Below are 25,589 nucleotides of genomic sequence, written 5' to 3' on the forward strand. Positions count from 1 at the left end.
TGACATGATCCAGCGCCCGCACTGGAATCACGGAGAGACAGCAAGGAAGTGGGATGGGGCTGGCGCGCGCGCACCCTCAGGTTTGAGGGGCTAGCTTATATACTTTCAAAGCACCCAGGGGCTGGCGCCCCTGTCAGTGGTTCTCACGACTTAAATCAAAGAAATTGAGCCCATCGGGACTGCCTTGATTGGACCATGTTTGAAGTCTGATTAATTTATAAATGACACTTTTGGGGAGAGGGGAGGGGAGGAGGAAGGGGAACCGGGCCGTTTGCTCGTTCCCAGGCTCATCCCAGTGCCTTCAAGTCCGGAGTGCAAAGGTTGCTTTGATGTGCGCTTGTTGATTGCCCTGGCTGACTGATGATCAATCTCCATTCTGGATAGGTGTTAAGAAATGCGGAGGAGAGTGGGATTCTCTTGCAGCGTACGTGATCTGCTCGTTCCTTCGCAATGGCTTCCCAAAGCAGGCTGTTCCCCTCGGCTTCTTGGCTGTTGGCTAGGGCTTACCAGCAGATTGTCTGGCAGTGAGGGCAGTCAGCCCAAGGGAGGCTCCCGGCAGGAGCTGGCCAGGGAGCGCCTGGCCACCCTCGCAGAAGGTTTCCCCTGGCTGGCATCTGGCTGCTGGCAGCGTAGCTGGAGCCCAGAGTGAGGCAAGCTCTCATGGCAGGCAAGGGAGCAGCGTTTAAGACACAGTCCATGGTTGGCAACAGGGCAGCATCACACAGGAGAGTCCAGATATAAGCTTGAGCAGGGCAGTGCCACGTAAGAGTTTTGAGAGCAATTGTCCAGGAACTGTCAGTCTGTTGCAGCATCAGATATGAAACTGACACGTGTATTAGAGGAACACAGGCACTGCAGTCTTTTAGTGTAGAACTCAGACCCAGTTCGTGGCTGGCCTCTGGAGGGAGGGGGGCTGCTTGGTAACAAAGGATCACAATACCTGGATCCTGGGGTGGCACTTGACTCTTTCGCCTTTCGGTTTTACAACACACCACTGAACCGGCTGATAGCACACCAATGCCGACTTTATGTCACAAACGTTCACCAGCAACACCCAGAACGCTGCTGCCCTGGGGGTATGTGTCTGGAGCCAGCCTCGCAGCTTGGCCCAGACTACCCCCACCAGTACCTGCAGCCTGCTGCAACTCACTGGAGCCCCCAACAACTCAGCTGCCAGGAGGAGGGGAAGGCCAGAGAGGGCAGCAGCGCAGAAGCTGGCCTGAGGAGGGCAAAGACCAGGGGAGCCAGCCGAGGGCACACAGAGGCTGGAGAAACAGTGGCAGTGACAGTCCCAGCAGTGGGCCACGTCAGGCCAGTGCCACACTGGCTGCCAACTGGCCCAGAGGCAGGCTGCCACAAGTACGGAACTGACTGGCTGCAGTAGCAGCAGCTCCATTTGGGAGCCCAGGCCCTGAAGAACAAGGTGATTTCTGCTGAATTTGTCCTTCATCTCTAGACCTCCCATTTTACTTCTGATGCTGAGGGTCAATGGACCCTCAGGAATAAAAATGGGGGAGCTCAGTGAGCTGCATGGGTGGGGGGGAGTGCTGCTTTGGGAAGTCCTCCCTTCAAGTGGTTCTTGTTGGAATCAAGCCAGTGTGTTTGATTCATGTGGTCCAGGAGAAAGGGTAGCAGGCGCCATACTTTCTGTAAGTATTGAACAAAGAAACATTTTACTTCACATAAGAAAACAAGTACAGATGACAGCTAATGGAGTGATATTCACTCAGTGGTGCAGGAGCCACATGTGGTTCTTTGACATGCTACCAGTTGCTGTTCCCCAGTGCAGCACCCTTTCCATGTTTCAGAAATGTGGGCAAGGTTATTGCCCTGTTGGGCTTGTGGTGAGCAGGTAGTTCCCACTTTAAAACAGCCATGTCTGGAGACAAAGAAGGACACAAAAGCTGTGAGCCTGCCTGAGCTGTTGGCCTCATGCCAGGGATGGAAATAAAGGACCTGTCCTCTCCAACAACCCACCTTCTCTGATGCCTCCACATTCTCATTTCAGCATTCAGGCAGCTGCTGGGAGGAGAGCAATTTTACTGCGGAGAAGAGTCCGTGAAACCACCACCACCATAGCAGCCACCCAGGTAAAGAGCAAGCTGGCCTTCCTCCAGTCACCTTGGCAATCTCACTCTCTCACATGACCTGCTATGCCTCACACTGAAGAGAGAGCAGGAAGGCAGAGAGAGAAGCCCTTGTACTCATTCCGGATAAATAAAAGCTGCCTAAAGTTCAACAGAGGTGGGGAGAGACAGCCCTACTAGCTCAGAGGTCTTTTGATAATTTAAAAGGATATTTAGTATTAATATAGCTTATATTATTGTGTGTGTGTGTTTTGTGGGGTAGTACACAGGGCACATAGTAGTCGTGTGGCTCTTTTGGTTGCTGGTAATTACAAATTTGTCTCTCTGTGAGCTGTGGAGTTTGTACCACTGAACTAACACGTGCTTTCTAGAACGTTTTTAATATGGTCATATTACTACTACTACTATTGCTACTAATAAATGAAATCTTGGATCTCATTATTTGCGCATGGAATGAATGCACAGATTGGGAGGGGGAGGAGAAATCTTTGGCTAATATATTTGAAGCAGGAATTTTGAAGCACTCAATTGTAGTTTGCCTTTTTTCAAACCAGTATACAGAGCGGTCCCTCAAAACAGTTCAAAAATTGCATGTTAACACTGTAAAAATTAATACAGCCAAAATTAGCATCAACTGAAAGAGCAGAAACCAGGCAGGGGCTAATTATAAAATAATAAAGTGGCAGTTCCAAATTAGCACCTGCATGCACTTCTGCTTTTTGTGGGTGGGTAAGTGGTTTCTGAATATGTCCTCTTTGAACTGCAGCCTTGCACACCGTGCCCCATTCCATTTCTGAGAGTTCCATCCTGACCCTTACCCTCAGCAGCTGTTCAGTAGCAGGCTGCAGGAGGAAGGGGGAGATAGAAAAGATCCATTCCATAAGCAGAACACAGCTCATGCTTCATCTTTGCTTGCTTTAGCCATTGCACAAAGCAAGTTCTCTCTTACCCACTGTATATAACATAAGACTGAGTAACTTGGCCTCTGTCTACTCCAGGCAATGCTGGCAGCAGATGTGTAGATCTCTGAACCTAGCAAAAGAAACTTTACTTCATCAAAAGAATTTTTTAAAAAATCCATAAGGGAAAGTTCTTCCTCTGAACCTTAATAAAGTTCATAGTGAACAAAGCAAAGATTATTGACAGCTCTGGTGCTAGATACAATCAAAAGCTGGGATTCCCCTCCGTCCTCACTGGCACTGTGCTTTGTGTCAATGAATCTGTGTTTGTTTATTCCAAATATTTACACTTCGTTGATTAAAGAAGGAGCTAAACACAATATATGATTAAAACTTATTTCCGTATAGTTGGTGTGCTTGCTGTGCAGAGATGCTGAATTGAACTTCATTAACTGAGTCACTCTCGGTATGCATCTGTTATACTAAATAGGAAAACATGGATGATTCTTGTCTAGCACTTAAAATAATAATATGGAAAGGTTCTGGCAATTTCCCCAAAACATTATCCTGTCACCGGCTGAGCATCTGCTCCTTCTGGGAAAGCAGAGACTTCAAGGTGTCTGAAGATATAAATTCCTTAGTAGAAGCCAGGCAACTTGGTGAGGGTGCCTGTCTATTCTTAATTCTCATTTTGATTCATTGCCCAGTAGTATTTTTAGTGAGATACGGTGATATTGCTGAAAATAAACTTGTTGAAATCCAGTTGGTTCAACCTGAGTCGAAGCCTAATTGCCCAGTAGTGGTGGACTGTATAAGCCTGGGCAAGTCTTTCCTCTACCACTCTGAGACTATGCCAGGGATGGATTAGGAGTAATACATAATGAAGGCCATAGATATAGGCCAAAACACAAAGCTTGTCAATGAATTCCCATGAGGGAGGCATGCAATGACCCACCCAAAATCCGCAGACCCTGCCCCCCCCCGTTGGTGTCTTAATAAAGGAAATTAAGAAAGAGGTCATGGTAACACAGAATTGCAGATAGTCTGAGGTGTATTTTCTTCCTTACATAAGGTGTAGGGTAAGGGTGCAGCCTGCTCTAGATAGCCTAGGCAAGCCCGATCTTGTCAGATCTTGGAAGCTAAGCAGGATTGGCCTTCGTTAGTAATTGGATGGGAGACCTCCAAAGACCAGGGTTGCTATGCAGAAGCAGGCAATGGTAAGCCTCCTCTGTTAGTCTCTTGCCTTGAAAACTGCAGCCGGGGAGGGGGTGTCACCATTAGTCAGCTATGACTTGATGGAACTTTCCACCACCAGGGTAAGAATGCACCTCCTACCTTACTCAGAGGTGGTTGTAACTAGCACCCAGATTTTACTTAAGTATTTTGACCTGCTTATATAAGCATTTTGACTGGGATGTCTCAATGGCTGGGATCATCCATTATTGTTATTGTTGTGGAATCCATAATGCCTTACTCACAGCTGCCTATCAGACTCCACTTCCAAGTCCATTTAGTGACTAGCTGGAGCAAGTGGGCTGGCTGCCTATTTGCCTGGATTTGATGTTTCTCCTTTGTTCTTCATGATTATACACAAGACCACTGAAAGTTCTGCTGGTAGGAACTTTAGATCCCCTGCTATTAGCCAGGGCTTGGTAGGGCCAGTGACAATTGCCTACGTGCAATTGTTCTATGCAGATCATATATTCTAGGATTCTTTTTGCTCTAGAGAGCCAGAATCCACGTGACTGTGCTCTTGCATAACCTGTCTCCCAGGTTTTGGTGTTGCAGCGTGCTCCTGAAAGCTTCATCCCATAGCAAGAGCAAAGTACTTGGCATGTGATGAATGAGCCTGGTGGGGCATGGTCAATTATTGCATGCAGTTCTTTGGACTGGTCATTTTTCTGTATTGCTTATCTCTTTGCAGCTTCAATAAAATGACAATCTTAAACATAGAACCTTTTATAAATCAAGTGAAAAATCTTTAATCTGGGAAGTTTTCAGTTGTTGTTTAGATATGTTTTTTTTTTAAGTTTCCAGGACTCATTGCCCCGAAAAGTTCAAAAATATGACTCAGAAACCTGATAAAGGCTATATATTTATTTACAAAACTGTTATTCTTGGGATAACCCTTGAACCTTGATGTATTTACCAGAGATGAATCAGAATTTGTAATTAGTTGAAAGACTCCTAGCAAATTTTTTTTGTCCCTGTTAGTTCTCTTACAGTGCAATCCTAAACAGCAGAGTGGAAAGCGCATAGGGAGAGAACTAAGGCTTGCGCAGGCGTAAATAGCACTTATGTGGATGTAAGTCTTCCTCCGCTGGCGCCAGCCTGAGGAGCACTTCTGCAGATGGGCACGCTTGGTGGCCAGGTGGAGGTGTAAGTATGGTGCAAGGTCTCGCGTCAGCGCTGGAGGGGGCAGGGCGGGGGAGGGCCACAAGTTAGTCAGTTTCCAAAGCCACTCCAGGCCCAGGAGTGCCCCCTGCAGCAGCAGAAAGTTATGCCACAAAAAAGGAGGCATAGCCCATTGAACGGGAAAACTCGGGCACCTCTTCCTACACCCAGCCCCTGTGGCCCTGAGGCCTGCACCCACCCCCCGTGGCCCAAAGGAGCATAGGATGGGAACTACTTCAGGGGCCAATCCGCGAGCGCTTCTGGGCTGAGTGAGCCCCTCTCCCCATGTCTAATCACCTGCCCGCGCACCCTACAAAACCTCCGGCTGTGCCGCTCATGAACTCAGGTAGGTGAGCACATGGCCGGATGCTCTGCCCGTCAGCCTCCTCCCACGGGGACATTGTGCACAAGGTGGGAGAGTGGGTACTCATGGTGGTGGGCCATGAGTGCACTGGGGGGACTTGGCGAAAAATTGGAAGTACTTTGCACTCGTTCAAGGGAAGAAGGGCAAAGTCCAGAATGTCTGGCCAACAAGTAAGGAGCTGGGGCGGCAGCTAACCTGGCTCACTGATTTGTGCCAGCTGCCCCCCTCACCTGAACTCCCCTGACTGCCAGCCTCTGCAGGTGAGGCTCAGCAGGAGGGGCGCTGGCTACCCAGTTGGGGGCTCTGGTCAGACTCCCTCAGCTGGGGGCCCTTCTGGCAGGGGAGGAAGTGCAGCCACAGGACAGGTTGCCTGGGTGTTTGTAACACCGTGTTGTTGGAAGGTGCTCAGCCCCTTGATTTTCTCCCTCACAGGATAAGATCATCCCGAGGTAGAGTGCTTCCTTGCCAAAGGGTCATGCATCATCTGGTTGCAAGCTGCACCTGTGGAGCTGCTGCTGCTGCTGCTGCTGCTGCTGCTGCTGCTGCTGCTGCTGCTGCTGCTCCCAGACGTTGCAGATTGGGTTTGGCCTTGGCTGTGGACCGGGCTGGTTCACTTGCAACACATGTCTGTTTCCCTTGCAGGCATGTTGCAACTTGTCCAGAAGACCATGGAGCATGGCTGTTCCAGCCCCCTCTAATCCTCCACAAGTCCAATTCAGGTCCGGCCCAGGGAGCCATTTCCCAAGGCAGCCCGCATCTCAGCTTCGCTTCAGCCAAGGGTCATTGGCAGGAAACACATGCAGAGAGCCTCTGCACCTTTTCCAACTTAATAAAATATGTGTCGAAAAAGAACAAACTGCCCATCATTTGCTTGCTTGCTTCCCTGACAGTAGCTGTGCCCCACCCCCAACTCTCTGTCAGGATGTCTTCTCACACATCCCCACAGATGTTTCCTGGTTCGGTGCTGGGATGGATGGGGTGGGCTCTGCTGTCAGGAGGAGCAGGTGTCAAGTGGCACCCTATTGAGCTTCTCTGCCCCTTCCCCCCTCAATTTAACTTCAGGCAATGGTGTGGGAAATGAAATGTGGCTTGTGAATGTCTGGCAGGGCAGGGCGGGCTCCACTGAGGAATTTCATTCTCTGTCAGACTGAGCTGCTGGCATTTGATAAGCCAAGGAGGAAATTGTTGCCAGGAGGTGGGAGATGGGGAGCAATATCTTTGGATCTCTGGGGCTCTTCCTCCGGGAGGATGGACCACCCTCCTTTTCACTGTATGCGGAAGCAGGAATGGACTTGGGAAATCTGGCTCAGGGAGGGGGTGGACGATGGCCCCCAGAGCAGTTTCTCTGCTCCTGCGGGCTTCAATCCACTCTGGGGGGCGTCACCTCTGGACCAGGGCATAGCTCTGAGGTCCAACCAGCATTCTCACATTGTTGTGATGCGGTGATATGTTCAAATGGTGCCAGTGCAAGTCAGTGGGCGCTTTTCACTCTCTTCTAGCCTCTCGCGTGGTTTCCAAAGGGCATTTCTGTCACTCATTGAAGAACCTGCTGCCCCCCACCTGCCTCTCCAGAATTTGGGGGCTGATCCCGACTGCTGCAAACTGTGAGTGCGACTCTTGACAGGTCCTGCCGCCTTTCTGGTCCCACTTTTCAGGGAGAGGGAATATGTTTCTGGCAGTGGCGGTGGGGATTTACAGGTGTGCTGAACTGCAGACACCAGCCTGGCCCTCAACAGAAATAGAGGCTGGACAGGCAAGAGAGTGAGTATCCCACACCTTCAGTGTTACCTCTGCCCCCACCCCACCCCAGCAGGCAGGCTTGCTCCCTGACAAGGGGGTTGTTGGTGGGCAGCGGGGATCGCAGCCTCCCCATTGGCTGCACCATGACTTGCCCTTGACCCGCCTGTCAGAGAAGTGGTGCAGCCATTGGCTTCTGTGGGCGGGGTTGTCAGGGGAACGGCAGGCGGGTGCTCTTGGCAGCAACCATGTCTCGCCTTGCCAAGCTCTTGCACTGGCAGGACTCTCCTGCCAAAGTCCATAGGGAGTGGCGGAGGGGCGTCACATTTACATCACCACATAGGCGGCAGCGCAGACTCATGGTTTAGGATTGAGCTGCCCAACTCATCCATACCTCTTGTGTCATAAAATATACACTGTCCCTATGGATCAAGTTGTAATCTTGTTTACTTTGCTTGAACAATCTCAAGTTATCAAAGTTGAGGATTTGGTTCTTTTTATGATTCCATTGAGGTTCAGAGTCCCATTAGTTTGAAACTACTATAAACCAGGAATTAACTTTAATTATTAAATGCTGCTCCCCTACCTAGCGATTCATCTACTGTGTGTCAGAATGTTTTATGACTTCCAGCACTATTGTGCAGTAGACATTGATTACCAAAATGAAATGGTTATTCATATTACCACACATCACAGATATCACTCCCTGAAGAACAGCCCCATATCTGAAGACAACTTTCAAGTTTCTCTTTGACCTCATTTGTTCTTTTCCTGCCATCCAAAAAGCTGATCTCTGCAGAACTCACTTTTCCCCACTCCTCACCCCTTAAAAGAAGCAAAAAGGAAGTATGAGCATAAAACCATAATCAGCATGAGCTAATGCCGAGGATAGGGTGAGAAACTGGTCTTGTTCTATATCTGAGCAAGGTTCTTTTTGTACTGAGACTTTAAAGTGTTTCAGTATTTGTTCTAATTCCCATGTTTGCATGAGTTTCACACTTGCAAGATAGTCATGGGATACATTACCGATGTTTGTCCACAGTATCCCTGATTTTTCTCCCTGTGGATATACTGTAATGTTATTTTGAAGCCACTGCCGAGTCGTGTCTAGCCCGATTGATATCAGTGAGAACTCTATACTCCCTTTCTGCTTCTCTTCTCCCCTGTCTCCTTTTCCCTGGGAGCTGATTGGTCTGTGCAGAATTAACCACTCCCACCTCTTCAGCTCTCTGAACTCCTTTTCCATCATTTTTATCAGTAAAGCAAATAAAGGTTATAAGGCTGCTTCTCTGTTGGCCTCTTTCCTCCCAAGTATGCACGCATTCTCTTTTTTTTCTCAAAGCCAGGAATGATTCCTAACCTTGTTGCTTATTCCCTGCTGGCTTTAAAAGCCAGGAAAGGGTTAAATGGTTGCTTTTCCTTTCCTCCCTTGGGATATGCACACTCTCTTTTTTTCTCCAAAAGCAAGAACCAGTTGTAACATTGTAACATTACTGCACATTCCTCCTGGCTTTAAAAGCCAGGAAAGGATTAAATGACTGCTTTTCCCTCCCTCCCAGGCATGTTTCAGGGTTTGCCAAAGAAAAGAACAACAAGCATTTTGCATAGCCCTTTAGAACCAAAGCGGCAAGGAAGCTGCCGATAGGGGGTGAAGCAGCAGCATTTTAACCCTTTCCTAGCTTGGCTTAAAAAAAAAATAAATGCAAGAGAAAAAGCACAAAAAGTACATGTTTTCTGCAGAACTCTGCCACCAATTGCCTCTCCACAACAACTACAGAGCAACCCTCACAAGAACTAAACCTACCAATATAATACAAGGGCAAACAATGTAACAACAATATACCAAATTTAACAAAATTTAATATATCAATGATGAATAGAGGTTCAAAATTGAACCAAACATAAAATGAAGCCCCCAAACACAAGGGACACACAGGCAGCAATAGTCAGTGCAACATAGCAACGTTTTAAGGTGCAAGGTAAGTGCAGTGGAAATCTTTGAAGATCTTGTTTGAAGACAAAGCCTTTAGATCTTAATGTTGCTTGACTTGTGTGTTTTCTCTGCAGGTGTCCACGACCAAACAAGGGGTACAAAGACCCCAACAACTCTACAAGGAGCCAGCAAAGAACTTGTTTCAATTTCTCTTCCTCAGGAGTCGAAAAAGCAGAGGAATACCTTGAACACAATAAAGCACGTAGAATCTCTATTGTGGCAACATAATGCCTACAAAGCCAAAAAGGCTGGGCAACCCAATCAGCAAATGGGAGGGAGGATAGGTTCCAACATTGCAACGTTACTATGCCTGCTCAAAGTTTTTTTAAGAAGTGTGACGGGAATTGCAAAGCCCCAAAAGCCCAAAACTGCACTGAGGCTTCAAAGCCAGTCTAAAATGAAAAACAAGATGCCAAAGCAAAACTGCCTCAGACACTGTGGAACGTGGGGGTGCCATGCTGAAGCCATTGCGATCAGGGCGAATGCTTATAAATAGTGGTTTAAATGGTAAGTACGAAAAGGGCCCAAGTGGAGATAGCTTAATTCGAGGTTGGGCCAAATGAGGCACCAGGAGATCTGTGAATTAATTTCCCACATATTTTGAGAAGTATTGTATGCAGCAGCTGTAGAGTTCCCTAATCTGGATTTGAACTGCAGTTTGGAGAGAAAGGGGAATTTAAGTCTTTCCCCTGCAATGTTTTCTCTCTGCTATTTCCCTCTGCAGAGCCACTTGAGGTTAGGCCAAAGACAGGGATGGGAAGGGGGAGAATTAAACCCTTTCCCCATGCTATTACTACTTATGCAAATACCAATTTAAATACTTGGGGGATTCCATTATGAATCTCAGTTTCTCTTCTAGTTTGGCACCTCAGCCTCTGAATTGAGGTGCATCAGCCCAGCTAACAAAACACCAACTCAGAAATCGAAAAATGTTGTTTGCCTTGTTCTGCCAGCCACTCAGAACAATCACTGGGCATAGCATACGCTGTAGTTCTGACTTCTGAGACTGCAAATGTGGAACTTGGTGTGGTGAGAAATTCAACATCCTAGGAACCTCTGGTTTCATTCTAGCCATTCAGGCAGTGAAGACAGTCTTAGAAGTGTGCTGGCTCGGCAATGCCCTACGAAATCTCCAAAGCCTGGTGTGTACTGGCGTGCCTGAAAGGGGTTTGGGGAGGTCATGTAGATCTCTTTGCCTCATAACAAGCAAAATCAAGGGGCAAAACTTCTCTTACACAGTAACACTTCGGATTACTGGTGAGCCAGTGGGATATCGTAGTTAGATCAAATGTTGTACCGGGACTGTGAAGACCTGGATTCAAATATGGGATGACCTTGGCCCAGTTACTCTGTCTCAGCCTCACCTACCTCACAGGATTGTTAAGAGTATAAAATGAAGGGAGGATAATGTAGACTCTGAAGTGCTGAGGAAGAGTGAGATAAGAATGTAATAGATAGGTAAGGGAGTTGTCTGTTCTCTCACCAAGACAGCTAGTGTGTCCAAGGAAGGGTTTAGCTTAGCCTCTCCCCCAGCATGCTGTTTTTTTAGCATACAGGGAATCTCGTTAATGAGGCATGAAAATCTTCACTGACAGCCAGGAACAGTCCAGGAAAAGCAATGGCCCTAGCAGGGTAAGAACAGATTTACTGGATCTGTATAATATATACAGAGGGCAGAAATTAGACCTTTTTTGTGCACAGTTTGGATTTTGTTGGTGTAGAATGCAGAATCCTGAACATTAGGATCTTATCTACAGGGCAGAGCTTCCAGGATCTAGAGCCATGTACTGCTCTGTTGTTATCAATTATGTCAAATGTGCAACTTTAATGAAAGCTATAAAGTATGTATGCACATGTTAGATTAGTCGTGAAGTAAGTCAACTTAAATGTGCAGAGCAGCTCTCTTTTTGGTACCCTGGGGTAGACTGGAGGAAGCAAATGGGATTGGGATAAAAAATGGGAGGTTCATATTGGCCAAGACAAACATTTGGACATAGCAGGCCTTGAAATTTATGGATTAGGAGTTGGAGCCCACAATCCATCAACAGAATGTGCTGGCAGGCACTGATAGTGGTCAGACCTGCCCTCGAAGGCTTATGAATATGGAATGTCATAAGTCCCTCTCCTCATTTGCTTTAAGCCCAAGCAGGCTGCCTGGCTAAGATGGAAAACTACTGGAATGTGAGCATGTGGTCAGACTAGCTTCAGTCCCCACCCTGGAGATGTGCAGAACTGAATAGCAAAGGGTCTCCAGTAGTTCTTGAGTTAATCTCGTCATCCACCCTCCTGATCTTTCCTGATCCCATTTTCCCCTCTGAGTCACTCAGGGACTGATAAGCCTCACTCATCCAGCCATCAGGAGTCATCAGTCATCTTTTCACACCCTTAGTTTCTCTCAGGAAGGCACAAACAAGCTTTCTCAGTTCTTTTGTCCCACCCCCGTAGAAAACCATCAAGCTATTGGTTTAGGTAGAGTTGCCAGGTCCCCCCAACTGCTGGGCAGGAGACTTGAGGCTTGGCACCTACTTTGCCTTCTCCCCTTCATGTGTGAGTGCTCCCAGCCTGCGCAATGATGTCATTTCCAGAAAGTGATGTCATTGCGCAGGATGCCCTGAGAGTGCTCCTGCTCTCTACAGGGGGACGCCATCGCCCAGGATGCCCTGGGAGTGCTCCTGCATTCTACAGGGGGGCAATCCAGGCCAATTTGGGCTCAATTTAGGCTGTTTTGGCCCAGATCAGGCTGCTGTGGAGTACAGGAACACTACTGCGCTCTGCAGCAGCCTGATTCGGGCCCAATTTGCCCCAATTCAGCCCCGATTTGGGATGTTTTGGCCCGGATCGGGCTGCTGCAGAGCACAGGAGCCCGATCCAGGCCGATCCAGGCCCGACTTGGGCAGTTGTGGCACGCAGGAGTGCGCTGCGCCAGCCAGGAGCGTACCTGGAGGTGTGCTCCCCTGCTTCCCCCCCTCACTGGCCAGGGAAGCGGGGGCAGGGGCTGGAGAGTGGGAATGGGAGAATCCCCAGCCTCCAACAGGGGCCTAACAAGCCTAGGTTTAGGGCAGACTAAACAAAACACCCATGCTATTGGAGGAGGCTTTTAGCATACCACCATCCCTAGCCAATTACTTGCAGCTGTAGTCTATCTGCTTTGAGCTCAGCACATGCTAACTAAAAGCCAGGTACCCTATTTCCAGAGTGTGTGCTGCCAGACTACAACTCTTCTCCAGTGGCAGCCACACACTCAGTCCAGAAAGAAATAGCCAGAGAAGTCCCTTCCATCTCCCCTGCTATGGAAAACTAGTCAGGAAAAAGGCAAGCTTATAAATATTGTAAATAAAATAAAAATCATAAGGGATCCTGTCTGAGTAACATTTTAAGGATGGATCATATTCCTTCAAGAGTCTCTTGTAGTTTCAGGGCATCTCAAGCCAGATCTCTCTTCAACTTTGTTTCTGTCTTTTGTGCCCCGCTGGGCCCTCAGCAAAAATGGCACAAGGACTCAGCCACCTTGAACCATGTTTGCCATATCTGGCAAACTTGTAGTTCCAACAAAACTCAGGGCACACAATGTGCCCTGCAAATTGCCGTGCCGACTCACAGCACAGATCACGCACTCCACATTGGTTGAACTTCACACAGTGAGTAACATTCCAAAAGGTAATAAGGTGCTGCCATTTTGAATTTTACTCTGTTGCCACACATCGAAATAACTAATAAAATTGGCTAGAGCTGCATCATGGGAGCATGATCCAAGACGCTAAAAGACAACTTTAAGAAATAAGACCTCTTATCAACATTAATTGAAGCACTGTAAAATAATATTCCTTTTTAAAAGTATGCCATTAGATGGCAGCAGTTTGATCTTGTTTTTACAATTTCAGGAAACAATACAAATATATAACACATCATGACAGTAATTGTAAAATTAATGCACGCCCATACATAAGCTCAGAACTCAATGACTCACTCACTCACTCACTCACTCGTGTATTGAAACTGATAGGGTATTTCATGATGAGCTAAACTCCAAAAATTGGGTATACATGCAGACACCCTGATTTTTATCACAAAAATGGGATATTTGTATACTTCTCTTTCTCTGAAAATGGAGGCATCACAGTATACCCAATGATACTTCAAGGCTAACTATAAATGTGAAATTTTGTCAGTTTTGTCTAACTAGGCATACTTAGGTGATTGCCTAGGTCACCAGAGGTGGAGGAATGCCAACCAGCCCTGTCACCAGCCTGTCATGTCAAGGGCCGATTCCAGACGGCCCTCCCCATGCCGAAACGTCGTGCGTCGTTGCGTGGAAAATGTGATATTTCGCGTTTTCCACGCGACAACGCGCGACGTTTCAGCATGGGGAGGGCCGTCTGGAATTGGCCAAGGTCTGCCACAAAAATTAGAACCAGTTAGGAAGCAAGTGGGCAGCCTACTGGGAGCCTGCACCTTCCCTCCCTCCCTTTTAATCCTTCTCTTCTCCATGGTGAGAACAACAATGGGTTACAACTTCCTCCCTCCCCAAAGCACAGGGGATGAAGAGAGTGGGTGGCAGCCTTGTCTCCTACCTTCCCAAAGTGCAGGGAGGCAAGGAAAGTGGGTGGCAGGATCAGGAGGAGAGGAGACCAGGCTGCCAGCAGTAGGCTATCCTCCCTGAGGCTAGGAGAGCAGGCAGAAGCTTTAGCACCTAGGTTGCCAACTGTGGCTTGAGACATTCCTGGAGATTTGGGGGTGTTGCCTGTGGAGTGACTTCAGTTTCTACTAGACTCTGATATACTATAGAGTCCACCCTCTGAAACTGCCATTTTCTCCAGGGGAACTGATCTTTGTAGTGTGGAGATCAGATGTAATTCCGGGAGAACTCCAGGCCCCACCTGAAGGTTGGTAATCCTACTGGCACCTGACGTGCTAAGAATCCTTGGACTGTCCTTGAATTAGGCACACCAATAGACTGAAGCATACTGAGTGCTAGCAACGTTCTTAAATTTGGAGATTTTTACAAACAATAGTCAAAACTTGAAATATAAATTTTTACCTCATAAGCCAAGCTATATGGGATTTAACGTAGTTATTTATTTAAATATTTATATCCCATCTTTCCTTGTGGCTCAACATGGCTTAGAAATCACAATTTAAAACATACAAAATAAAGCTTCAAATATCACATACGCACGCACACGCACACACACACCGATGCCTGCAATATATACCCCATTAAAAGCCCTGGCAAATAATATCGCCTGGGAGGGCCTCTGTGGGCGCATGGGCATGGCTGTCCCTGGAGGGAGGAGGCAAGATGAGTGCCCCAGAATCCTAAATGCAGTGATCTGCATCAAGTGATCTGCAGCTACAATTAATAGATCCCCCCCCCTGGAATTATTTCTGTGAACAGCCTGAGGACTGGGAGTTCTGCTGCTTTTTCAGATTTGGAGAGGGGGCATTTTGAGTCTCGGCAAGGAACATTATCACTTTTTGAAAAATGCAAGAAGCTTTATTTACTAACGTTATTCTCATATAGTAATACACTGCAAATGATAGTACAGACTAGAGTCATAAATGTGCAGAGAAAATCCTTCTGGATAGTAAACAAAGATGAATGAAATTCAGTGGAAGATAGGTCACTTTATTTTCTCTTTTTCCTGCAGGCTTTTTTCTGATGAGTCAGATCAAAAGAGTTTGGATTTTATGCCGTTTTTACAATAGGAAATAAAACTTTTTTTAAAAATCCATTTATCTACTGATGATACCCTCAACTGCACTGAGCATATTCAAAAGTTAACATTGGCTGAATCCTTGCACAAAGAATTCACCCGTTTGCTTTCACTGCTGCTATAAATGCTGAAGCATCCACATGGGCAATAGTGCATCTACACAGGAATTTTCTTCACACTTTCCTCCACCAGCCACCATTTTCCATGCAGTTTTCCTTGCAGAGCCATCAGAGGGCCTTTTGAGGGCTTAAAAATGTAATTGTTATAGTGCTATAGGATTTACTGATTTGTTTTAAAAGTCTTCAAAAGGCCCTCAGTTGTGCAGCAGAGACATGCTGTCTGTGAGAGGCGGAAGAAGGAAAATGGTGCCAGTGTGGGTGGGACCTTTGAAAATGTGAATTTTCCCATCCAGGTAGTGTGCTAATGTGTTCGGATGGAATTCTTTCCACAACGATCACAGTAAAGCAGCTTTGGAAAAGGGTGTACTGAGTATGAGGAAAACCTGGAAAGTGGATGATTGGGGGATGATGTTATGCCATGTAAATGCTCTGAAAAACAGTGCTCCAGTTTGGTGGCAGAGGCAGAGAAAAAAATCCACGTGGCAGCAGCCATTTAGCTATATCATGTTCGCTGAGGTTATTGTACGCTGGAAGGGCTATGTTCCTGCAAAAAAAAAAAATGCAGCTGCTTTGTTTCTCTGGTGAGAAAATTTATCTCTAGTGATTGTGACAAACTGATGAATGGAGCTTTAGAAATCGTGAGCTGAAGTTTCTTGAATCCAGTCCATAGTAGTTCATTCTCTCTCACACACAAATTGTCACAAATAAGCCACCACCAGACTTCTTCAAAAGCAGCAAAAGGTCTCATACATTATGAGCATGCAGGGCAAGACAGCCGATGTTCTGCTATGTTAGGAACAAATGAGAATTCCTCTCTGCATTCCTAACTCACCTCGAGAGAATGGAGAATGCGCATCAAAGGATTTCAAATATGACAGTTTTGGGTGTCAAGGATCCTATTCTATGCGCAGCCATGTGTGTTGAATTTGTTGATGGTTTTGCCTTGAGGCAACTATGTCAGAGATCAAACAAGCTTAAGGTAGGAGTCTTTATAACCTCAGCTACCCAGAATATATTACATGAGTAGACATATTTACACGTTTGTTTATTCCTTGAAAATGCTTCGGTGTGCTTTTCCTGTTTGTGTCCCTCTGTGTGTGCACTCAGTTAGTATTTAGCTGCCTGTACCTGGTTGCTGGAATCCACCCACTACCACTACCACCACCACCCACACGCAATTACTTGTTTCCCAAGAAATTATGTCTGCAATTGGCATTAGATCCTGCAGGCCACCCTCAGCCTCCAGCAACTGACCTAACATTGGCTATGCAAGAATCAGCTTCTGTTCACAGCTTTCTTTATTAAGTGATTTATGAGTTTTGGACCGTAGAAAAGGCTCCACAATGCCAACCCTCCAGCAAAGCCACTCACTGGCCAGCTATTTCTTCTCCATCTTTCCAATGCATCAGCATAAGCTGGTGAATGCAGCTTGTTGCTGCTAGGATGAGGTGGGGACATCTTTGGACCAGTTGCAGGACATCTGCTCCTCCTCAGTTGCAGGAATGGAGCTTAGGCTTGAAAAGTTTCCAGAATTTTTTTCTCTTTAGCTAGAATGCCTCTCCTCAGCTATTCTCTGGGCTGAGAGTCGGCAATCTGACCCTTCACTCAAGTGTGTGTGTGTGGGGGGGGGGGGTGCTGCCTTGCCAATGCTTCCCTCCCCCAGCCTCGTGGGAGGGGGTTGCAGGCTGTACAACATAGCTCTGTGGGGCTGCATGTAGCTACAAACTGGATGTTGTGTACCCACTACACCACATACTTTCAGTGGGAGGCCCATATAACCCCTCCAATGCCTGCAGCCTTCCCTGTCCTTTCTGGGGGCCTGGTCCCAAAACTTGGGAGCATATATGACAAAAGAAGCTTCCATACTTTATTATTATTATTTATCCACCCTCTTCACAGAAATCCAAAGTAGATTATACAGTACAAGTGAAAATACAACATGATCAATGTTCACTGAGCAAAGTACAATAATAAACAACAGTTAGGACATTCAGTGAAAGAGATACAATAGGGTATGGTAGCAGAAAATTTGAGAAAGCACAGAGATGATTTTTTTCTGAAACAAAGCATAAAAAGTTTACATGGCGTGTTCAGCAACACTGAAACTTCCTAGTAGGTGTATGTCTACATCAACAGATATTACCCAACAGAACAGCATACAGTCCCTGTTCTTGTCTGAGCTACTTCTTAAAACATATAATCTGGGTAGAAAGCCCTCCTGCACAGTTTGCAGAAAGACAGGCGAGTGGGAGCTTTCCTGACCTCCTCAGGCAAGCCGTTCCATAAGGTGGGGGCTACCACAAAGAAAGCAGGTGTGCCGGCAGCTATTGATTTTTCCTAACTGAAGGGCGGTATCTGCAGAAGGCCCTGTCCAGATGAAAGAAGCTGCCATGGCAGAAAATAGTGAGAGAGATGGTTGCACAGATATGAGGCCCATGGCCATAAAGGGCTTTTAATGTGATAGTCATGACCTTGAATTGAGCCCGGTAACTGAAGGAAAGCCAATGGAGTGACTGCAGAATGGGAGTAATATGTACGCTTGGTCTAGCTCCTGAAAGTAAATGTCTGCAGCATTCTGCACCAGCTGGAGTCTCTGAGTTGACTTTGAAGAGAGGCCTATGTAGAATGCATTACTGTAGTCTAGTTTCAATATTACTGTGCCATGAATCCAATTGGTCAGAGCAGCCATGTCAGAGTAGGAGGCCATCTTCTAGGCTAGTCTGAATTGGGAGAAGGCCTTTTTTGCAGATGCATTTACTTGTTTCTCTAGCAGCAATACTGGATCTAATATAATCGCTAAACTCTTAACTGGGGGCCAAGCTACAAGTGACGAATGACACTTGAACAGCAAGTGTATTTCTCCCTGTTCACTTGCCCTCCACTCAATCCACTTGCCGTTCAAGTGTCATTCGTCACTTGTAGCTTGGCCCTGAGTCAGTCAGGGTCAACTGAACCCAATCAAAGTTAGAAGCACAATGTCCTTCAAGATCTCTGCTTTTCTAACCAGCATCACTTCCATCTTGTCTGGGTTCAATTTCAATTTGTTTGCTTTCAGCCAGTCGACAACAGCTGTCAAGCAGCAACTCAGTAATTCTACTGCATCACCAGGAGATTTGGATAATGAGATATAGAGCTGGGTGTCATCCGCATATTGATGGCATCCAATTCCATAGCTATGAATGGGAGCTTCTAAAGATGGCTGTTGTGGGTTTTCCGGGCTGTATTGCCGTGGTCTTGGCATTGTAGTTCCTGACGTTTCGCCAGCAGCTGTGGCTGGCATCTTCAGAGGTGTAGCACCAAAAGACTTTGGTGCTCTTTTGGTGCTACACCTCTGAAGATGCCAGCCACAGCTGCTGGCGAAACGTCAGGAACTACAATGCCAAGACCACGGCAATACAGCCCGGAAAACCCACAACAGCCATCGTTCTCCGGCCATGAAAGCCTTCGACAATACAGCTTCTAAAGACTTTATAGAGAGGTTGAATAATATGAAGGATACGATTGGCCATCTCATTCAGTATTTACTCCGATAAGCAGCTTCTCACCAAGTAGGGCTGCCAACCTCCAAATGAGTATTATACCGGACAAGCCTACCTGAACACAGAACTAATCAAGCAAAGTGGAACCCCACAATTCAGGAAAAGGAAATTATTATGCACAATGGTACAAAAGACTTGTATTGAAATAAAGTGAACAAGTGCTCAATAAATAAATATGCTGCAACAATAACATTAAATATCTTATATAGACTATATGCCATGTCCAAATCCCAATTCAAAAATATTTTTCCATGTACATTTATTCAAATAAAGGCAACAGCGATCCAATTCATATATAAGTCCAACTACACTTTCTGATATGTCTTTCTTTTTCTTCTAGGTGTGTGGATCCAGGGTGTTCCTGGGAAGGTATGTATAGCTTACACAGATAGATGAAAGACAGGTCAAAAACTACTGACCTGACTTGAGTATCAGATGCTCCAGTATAAAACATTTTTCTTGCTTCTTACAGGTGGATCCAGAAAAGACAGGAGCTGGTCCTGTTTAAAACCCGACAAGTGACAGGTTACAATACACTTGCTCAGCTACTCCCCCTCACCAAACTCCACTCTCCCTAAGCTCTGACTCCAAATTTCTAAGAATTTTCCAACCTGGATTTGGAAGCCCTATGCCAAGGCCTTAAAAGCACAGATGGCTTTGAGCCATTGAGCCATATACACATCCAGAGAGGAGGAGGTATAGTGGCAGCTGTGGCAGATACAAGCACAAGTTTTCACAATCCAATGCTAGGCATTTCTCGTGATCCAGATGTTGGTCTACTTAGACTGGCACTCTCCAAGGTCTCAGGCAGATGTCTGCTAAGGGAGGTCCTTTATTTGGAAAGGCCAGGGATTTTGCATTCTATTGCTGAGCAGTAGCTCTGCCCATAAGTGCTCCTCTGCTAGGCTTGGGCTCCTCCTTGGGAAAGTCACCTAAACATCTCTCCAATGAAGACTCTATCCCATTGCTAATTTTCTTCACTGAACTTCCATATGGGTTCTTATTAAATAATGGAAATTCATTTATATCTTCCTTTAAAAAAGTAAGATCACAAACCAAAAATATGAGTCCACTCCAAAGTCAGCTATTAAGTCAGTTATATAAAGGATACCTTACTTGACAACTATTTCTAAATCATCTGCCTTCATCACAATGTGAAAATGAAATTAAATGTAACTACATGTAATTTATTGCAATTTTCTCTGTAATGAAACAGTTGTGATAATACAAGATAACTAGAGGGGATAAAAATAGCTTAAATTAGAATTAATTAGTTTTTTTGCTAGAATTGTACAAAATGAGGGCATGATGTGCGCATGCATGCATGTGCCCCCTGCCAAGGACATATGAAAGGAGTTCCATGTTGCATAGGGCTGAGCAGCTCCCATGTACCTCTCTCTCAATTTCTGACTGACCTTTGGTCGCACACACATACTCACAAGGCAGGTTTGGGAGCACTGCAAAATGCTGAGCATTGCTGCCAGCAGGAGATCCATGTGTGCCTCCTTTGTGGGCATCCAGCCATTCCTCTTCTCCCCAGGACCCCTGCTCCACCGTCTACTCATGCTGTAGGGAGGAGAGGGAAGGTGGACATAGCCCTCTCTTTGTGGGTAATTTTCAGAATGCTGCAATGGACACATACCAGAGCTACCTGGGAATGAGAAAGGCAGAGAGATAACTTCTGCCACATAGCTGCACTGATGGGAAGATGGCTCATACCCCAGAATTATCTTGGGCTGGAACCACTCTGGCAACTATCCAGCCAACAAGCTTTATTTTCTGCTGCCCCTAGCCTCAGGGCTGGTTCAGGGACAGAAAGACAGCTAAAGGAAGGAAAGCAATACTTTCCAGCATTCTGTGGTTCCTATAAGTCAAGAGTCCCTGATATTATGCCATCCAGTGTCCCCACCCCCAATTAGGCATTACCCAGCATGATCTACACTAGCAACAATGTGGCAGAGGTGTCACCATGTCCCATGAAATCCATACACATAGGATAGATTTGCACGCTCATGCCTTTTGAAATTTTACACTTAGCCCTCTACAGATTGGGTCACACTTTCACTTGCAGTGGAGTTCTAAGCAGAGGACTACTGACGTAACGTAAGTTGACTTAGAAGGGTGCGACCCTGTTTAGGATTGCAGCGCTTATAAGAAGGAGCTTGTGCCTGAGTGGCAGTTACCAAACACCATCTCTCACTTAGCTGTTGGGGCAATGAAAAGCAATGAAAATGTTCTCAAATATTCCAGAAGAAAAGGATTCGGGGATGAGATGATATGCTGCATGGCCAGCCAGCTACAGGATGCACATGCAAATGTACAGAAAGAGTGCTATAGTCCTGCGGGTGGAGCACGAATGTGGGCTGCACAAGAGACTGCATCTTCTGCACACACAAAATCAAATCCTGTGTCAAGAAAAGATGAATTCTGTGACCACTATCAATTATATAAATTATGTGCAGATCAGCTAACCATGTATCCCAACATCCTGCTTCCAACAGTGCACAAATATTGGCTTGACTTACTAGCCAGCCTCTATTTGCAGATCCCAGCCACTCTCACCCCTCCTCCAAGTCTTCTGGCACAAGAATTCTTCTTTCATTTGTACCAAAGTATAGATGAGCCCAGATGGCATCTTGCACTGCATCTTGTTTTCTCACAGGGGCCTAATGAATCCCCCCTGGAAAAGCCTGCAAGCCTCTGTTGCTGTCCCTCCAACTTCTGCTATTCAGAGGCATGCTGCCTCTAAACATGGAAGCTCTATTGAGCTATTTGGATGATAAGAAACTGTATAGGAGTCACCTGCTCTTTTCACCTTCCCTAAACGGCAGCACCAGGCAGAGCTCGGGGGAGAGAATCTGTGATGCAGCTATTTGCTCCTGATGAGCTGGAAAATTGTTTGTGGTTTCCTACCTTATCCTGTATTCCCGCTACATTGGACAGCAGTACTCCAGCATTAATGCAGATATAATGTACTCATAATTCCATACACTCACAGAAGCAAAGTCAACAGCACAATAACAACTATAGAAACAAAAGCTAATATAGGACCACCAGATCACCCCAAGGAACCATGTCACCACAAGCCAAAATATAGCCAACACAGCTGCAAACAATCCCCTTGACAGGTGTAGAACTACGACCATCTAGAGAAGGAAAGTGTGCTGCTCCATTCACACCTGCCAGCCAACTCCATAGCCCATTGTATGAAATGGACGTATTTTAATGTTTCTAGCCTACTTTTCTCTCTACTGGAGACTTAAAAGCCGTGTACAAAGAAGCAGAATATATTTAGACAAACCAACCAACCACAAAGCTACAATGCAACTCCAGCTCCTGACAGGATTGCCAACAGATCTGGAAAAAAAATGACCTGTTCCTTGAACAGAGGTTTAATGTACGGAAATAGGCAATTGAAGCTCTGCATGTCAAGCAAGTACAATACAGCGGAAAAGCAGACCAGAAGTCCCAAGTTCGATACCTCGCCACAGGTTCTCAGCAGATAGGGATGGGAACTGCCACATACACCTGAGCCAGTACTCTAGACAGGCAGAGTTGCCGGCACACAGTCTGACTGCATGCCTTTCATTTTGCCCGGTCCCATCATCCCATGCAGCCATGACTCCTTTGTGGTCACTTGGCTGATTACCAGCATCTGCCAGATGTTCCCAGCTGACCCTATGATCAATCACCCCTCTCCATAATGCAGCCAGACTCCAGAGCTTATCCCACCCGCAGGAACCGGGGAGGGGTTCAGGAGGCCGTGGTGCTGCTAGGCCCTCCTCCTTGTTCCTGTGGCGAGATGGAGCCCCTGAGTCCCGGTGGGATGGGCCATGGCACTGGAGAGCTCTCTGCCTCCTCCCACTGTGCTCTTCCTCTACCATGAAGATGTCTCAGGAGAGTGGTAATAACAGAGACAGAGACCCTGCCAAAATAGTCACAAATTTTACTGAGCAATTTTAGCAGCAGTGTGTTTTGAAAACATCAGAGTGGAATGGATTCTCACAGAGTTCTTGTGCCTAAGAAAGATGTACAACAGCCAGAAGTGTAGCTTTCCCTATCTCTGAATTGCCATCCTGATGCACATGTCACACTGTTGTCTGTCATGCACAGGAGCCCTGGGAGGACTACAGCTTGCTTCATGATGGTCACTATTGACTTGGACTTTGTTTGTGGGCTGCATGACACTGGAGGGCACAAGCGCTTCTGGAACTGTTTGGAGGGCTATCTGGTTACACCTGTGGAGAAATGAGAGAAATGCAAGTTACAAGGGTCTTGTCTGGGTTCACAGTGCCAAATTCGGAGGTTCTCCATGTACCTGCCCCACCCTCCCACTGGTAATCCCACTGACATCTACCGCTGAAGTTTCATCTGTTGGTTAACACGATGTAGTCATCGCAAAAGATGCAGCTCCTCTAGTTGTAGGGTGTTGCACTGGAATGTGGTCTCCAGGTACTGTTCTTTCTGCTGGAGACATCCTAGTTCAATCCTGCAAACAACAGGGGCCATAAGACTCGATAGTCAGAGTGGCTTCCTTGTTGGTGTTCTCTGACAGAGGGAGCTGGGCTCTATATTGCCTTCCCTAGTGCATGCAAGAGCGGACCTGGCATTTGGTAGTCGGTGACCATGGTCAGCACAGGTCTGTCTCCTTTCAGCATAGTATGCACTTGCTGTCATTGACGTGGAAAACACAGCTCCAACCTGCTGAGTAAAGGAAAGTTGTTAAATCAGTACACCACAACCATGGTGTACACGATCTGCACACCCACCGCTTTTCTTGGGAAGGGAGGGAAATGCAGAGGTCCAGGTTTGGAGTGTGGACTCCCTCATGGCTAGCTTACCTATGTGGGGTGTGTTGTCACTGCAGGCCCAGCTGCAGCAACGGAGCTGAAATTCCTCGGGGGCACTACTGTCTGGAGACCTGTAAGAGTGCTGAGGAGACAATTATATTTGTTTCCCTTTCATTTCTATTTGTTTTTCCTGGCTGTTGGATAGTTAGAACTTTTACAAGAGATGGGGACTTTGTATAACCAGCAAAGATATGAAAGCACCACTACGAAGACTCACATTACACATCCTGGTACATGAGATCTGTGCACTCTTTCTGGGCCTTATGTTCCTCTAGAGGAAGGCATTGATTGGCATCAGGATCCTATCCCTCTTTGTAATGCAGACTAGGGTAGAGCATGTAAAAGTTGAAGGCCAGTCATCCAGGCTCTCCACTGACTTAAATGTGAGGGGTTAAAGTGATGCTGCCTGCCTGTTTGCATGTAGAACATTATGCTGATATCACCTGAGAATACAATTACATCCAAGGATGAAAAGGACATGACAGCAGCAGTTCTGAGCATTTAAACACAGAGGTGTCATTAGTCACCAGGCCACTTGAGTGGTTAATACATTTCCCAAGATGCCGAAACAGCACCCACAGCACTGGGGAAGGGAGGCAGAGGCGAACAGCAAGGTAAAGCGGGGTGGAGAGACCTTATTCCTGTTTTCCCATCAAATGGCCACTGCTGCTGCCATCAGGACCTCAGCCCCAAAGTAAGAGGATGGAAGAAGGAAGGAAGCAGAGAGGAGTGGGGAGTGGGGTTCTTTTCTCTCTCAGATGAGATGTGCTATCCAGTCTAGAGTAGAATTAGGAACTAAAATGCTCATCTTTGTACTGAAGATGAGCATTGCTACCTGTCAGAGCTCATACTCTGAGCACAGGAAGTAATAGCCTTGGCAGAATACCTACTTTTGTCCAAGAACAAGAAAGGGGCCCTGGCTGACCACAACGTACTTGTAGGGGCTGCAGAGGAATAACCCAAAGGAGTAGGGAGGGTTCACATGTACCCTTTTGCACTTAAAACTACACCCCATCCCCCCTTTTCTATATAAGTGGCACTTCTATTATAAACTACATCTAGTTCGGGCCTAATATTCACCCCTCATAACTGTATGCATATATTCTCCCAATATTAGCCATTTTCCCTTTTTGCATTAACTTCCTGCCAGCACAATAGTAATGCTATACCAGCACAATTTCTTTCCTGCCAGCATAGCATTCTGCCGTGCTCGTACAAAGGGATTTAGGAGCAATCCTGGCCTTCACGCTTACAGTGGTGCCTGGAGCTATCACTGTAGCAATTACCACAGGCATTATCAGAGCAAGATGTGAAAATAAATTTTAACCAGAGCAAAATTTAACCAAATAACCACTTAACTGTTTCACCTAACCTCCATTTCAGAAGATACAGCACAATCCTTGTTATGAAAGTGGGGAGACTGATATACAAGGCAAGGAAGTAATCTGTAAACTTTGTACAAAATATGAAACACAGAATATGAAGTTCCAGAAGCTTGATCAGCCCAAGTCCCACCATTCTTCTGATACCAACAGTTTACCAACAAAACTGAAAATAAATACAGGTTACATACCTCCCTCCACTGCTTGCTTTCTATGCCCTGAGTATACAACACACATACTGCAAAAAAGAAAAAAAATACAGGTTAGTTTACCCAGTAGCAAAGCTAAGAAAATTCATACGTATCATGCATATATGACCTGACCCCTCTGCAGGAATAGAAACTGAGTAAATTCACTGCAGCCTTCCTCCCCAGTACAGATGGGGAAATGGGTCAGTGTTCCTGAACACTGAAAATCCATTCTCTCCTTTGTTCCTGTTAACCTCTTTGATACTGTTTGCTACTGCATGTACACAAACAACACTGAGGCACATCTCCCTCTGTGGCTATGG

The 25,589-nt window shown here is 46.3% G+C and overlaps 1 protein-coding gene across 1 annotated transcript in view; it reads right to left on the minus strand.

The window, feature by feature from the left end:
• Positions 1-25,589, minus strand: part of CPNE5 (copine 5) — a 222,879-nt gene that overhangs the window by 148,814 nt on the left and 48,476 nt on the right. The window contains exon 3 of the mRNA XM_054981740.1: positions 25,270-25,316. Coding sequence (XP_054837715.1) covers positions 25,270-25,316 — 47 coding nt within the window. The remainder of the gene's footprint in view (positions 1-25,269; positions 25,317-25,589) is intronic.

This window comes from Eublepharis macularius, chromosome 5 (genome assembly GCF_028583425.1).
Source record: "Eublepharis macularius isolate TG4126 chromosome 5, MPM_Emac_v1.0, whole genome shotgun sequence".
In the NCBI taxonomy this organism is placed as follows: domain Eukaryota; kingdom Metazoa; phylum Chordata; class Lepidosauria; order Squamata; family Eublepharidae; genus Eublepharis; species Eublepharis macularius.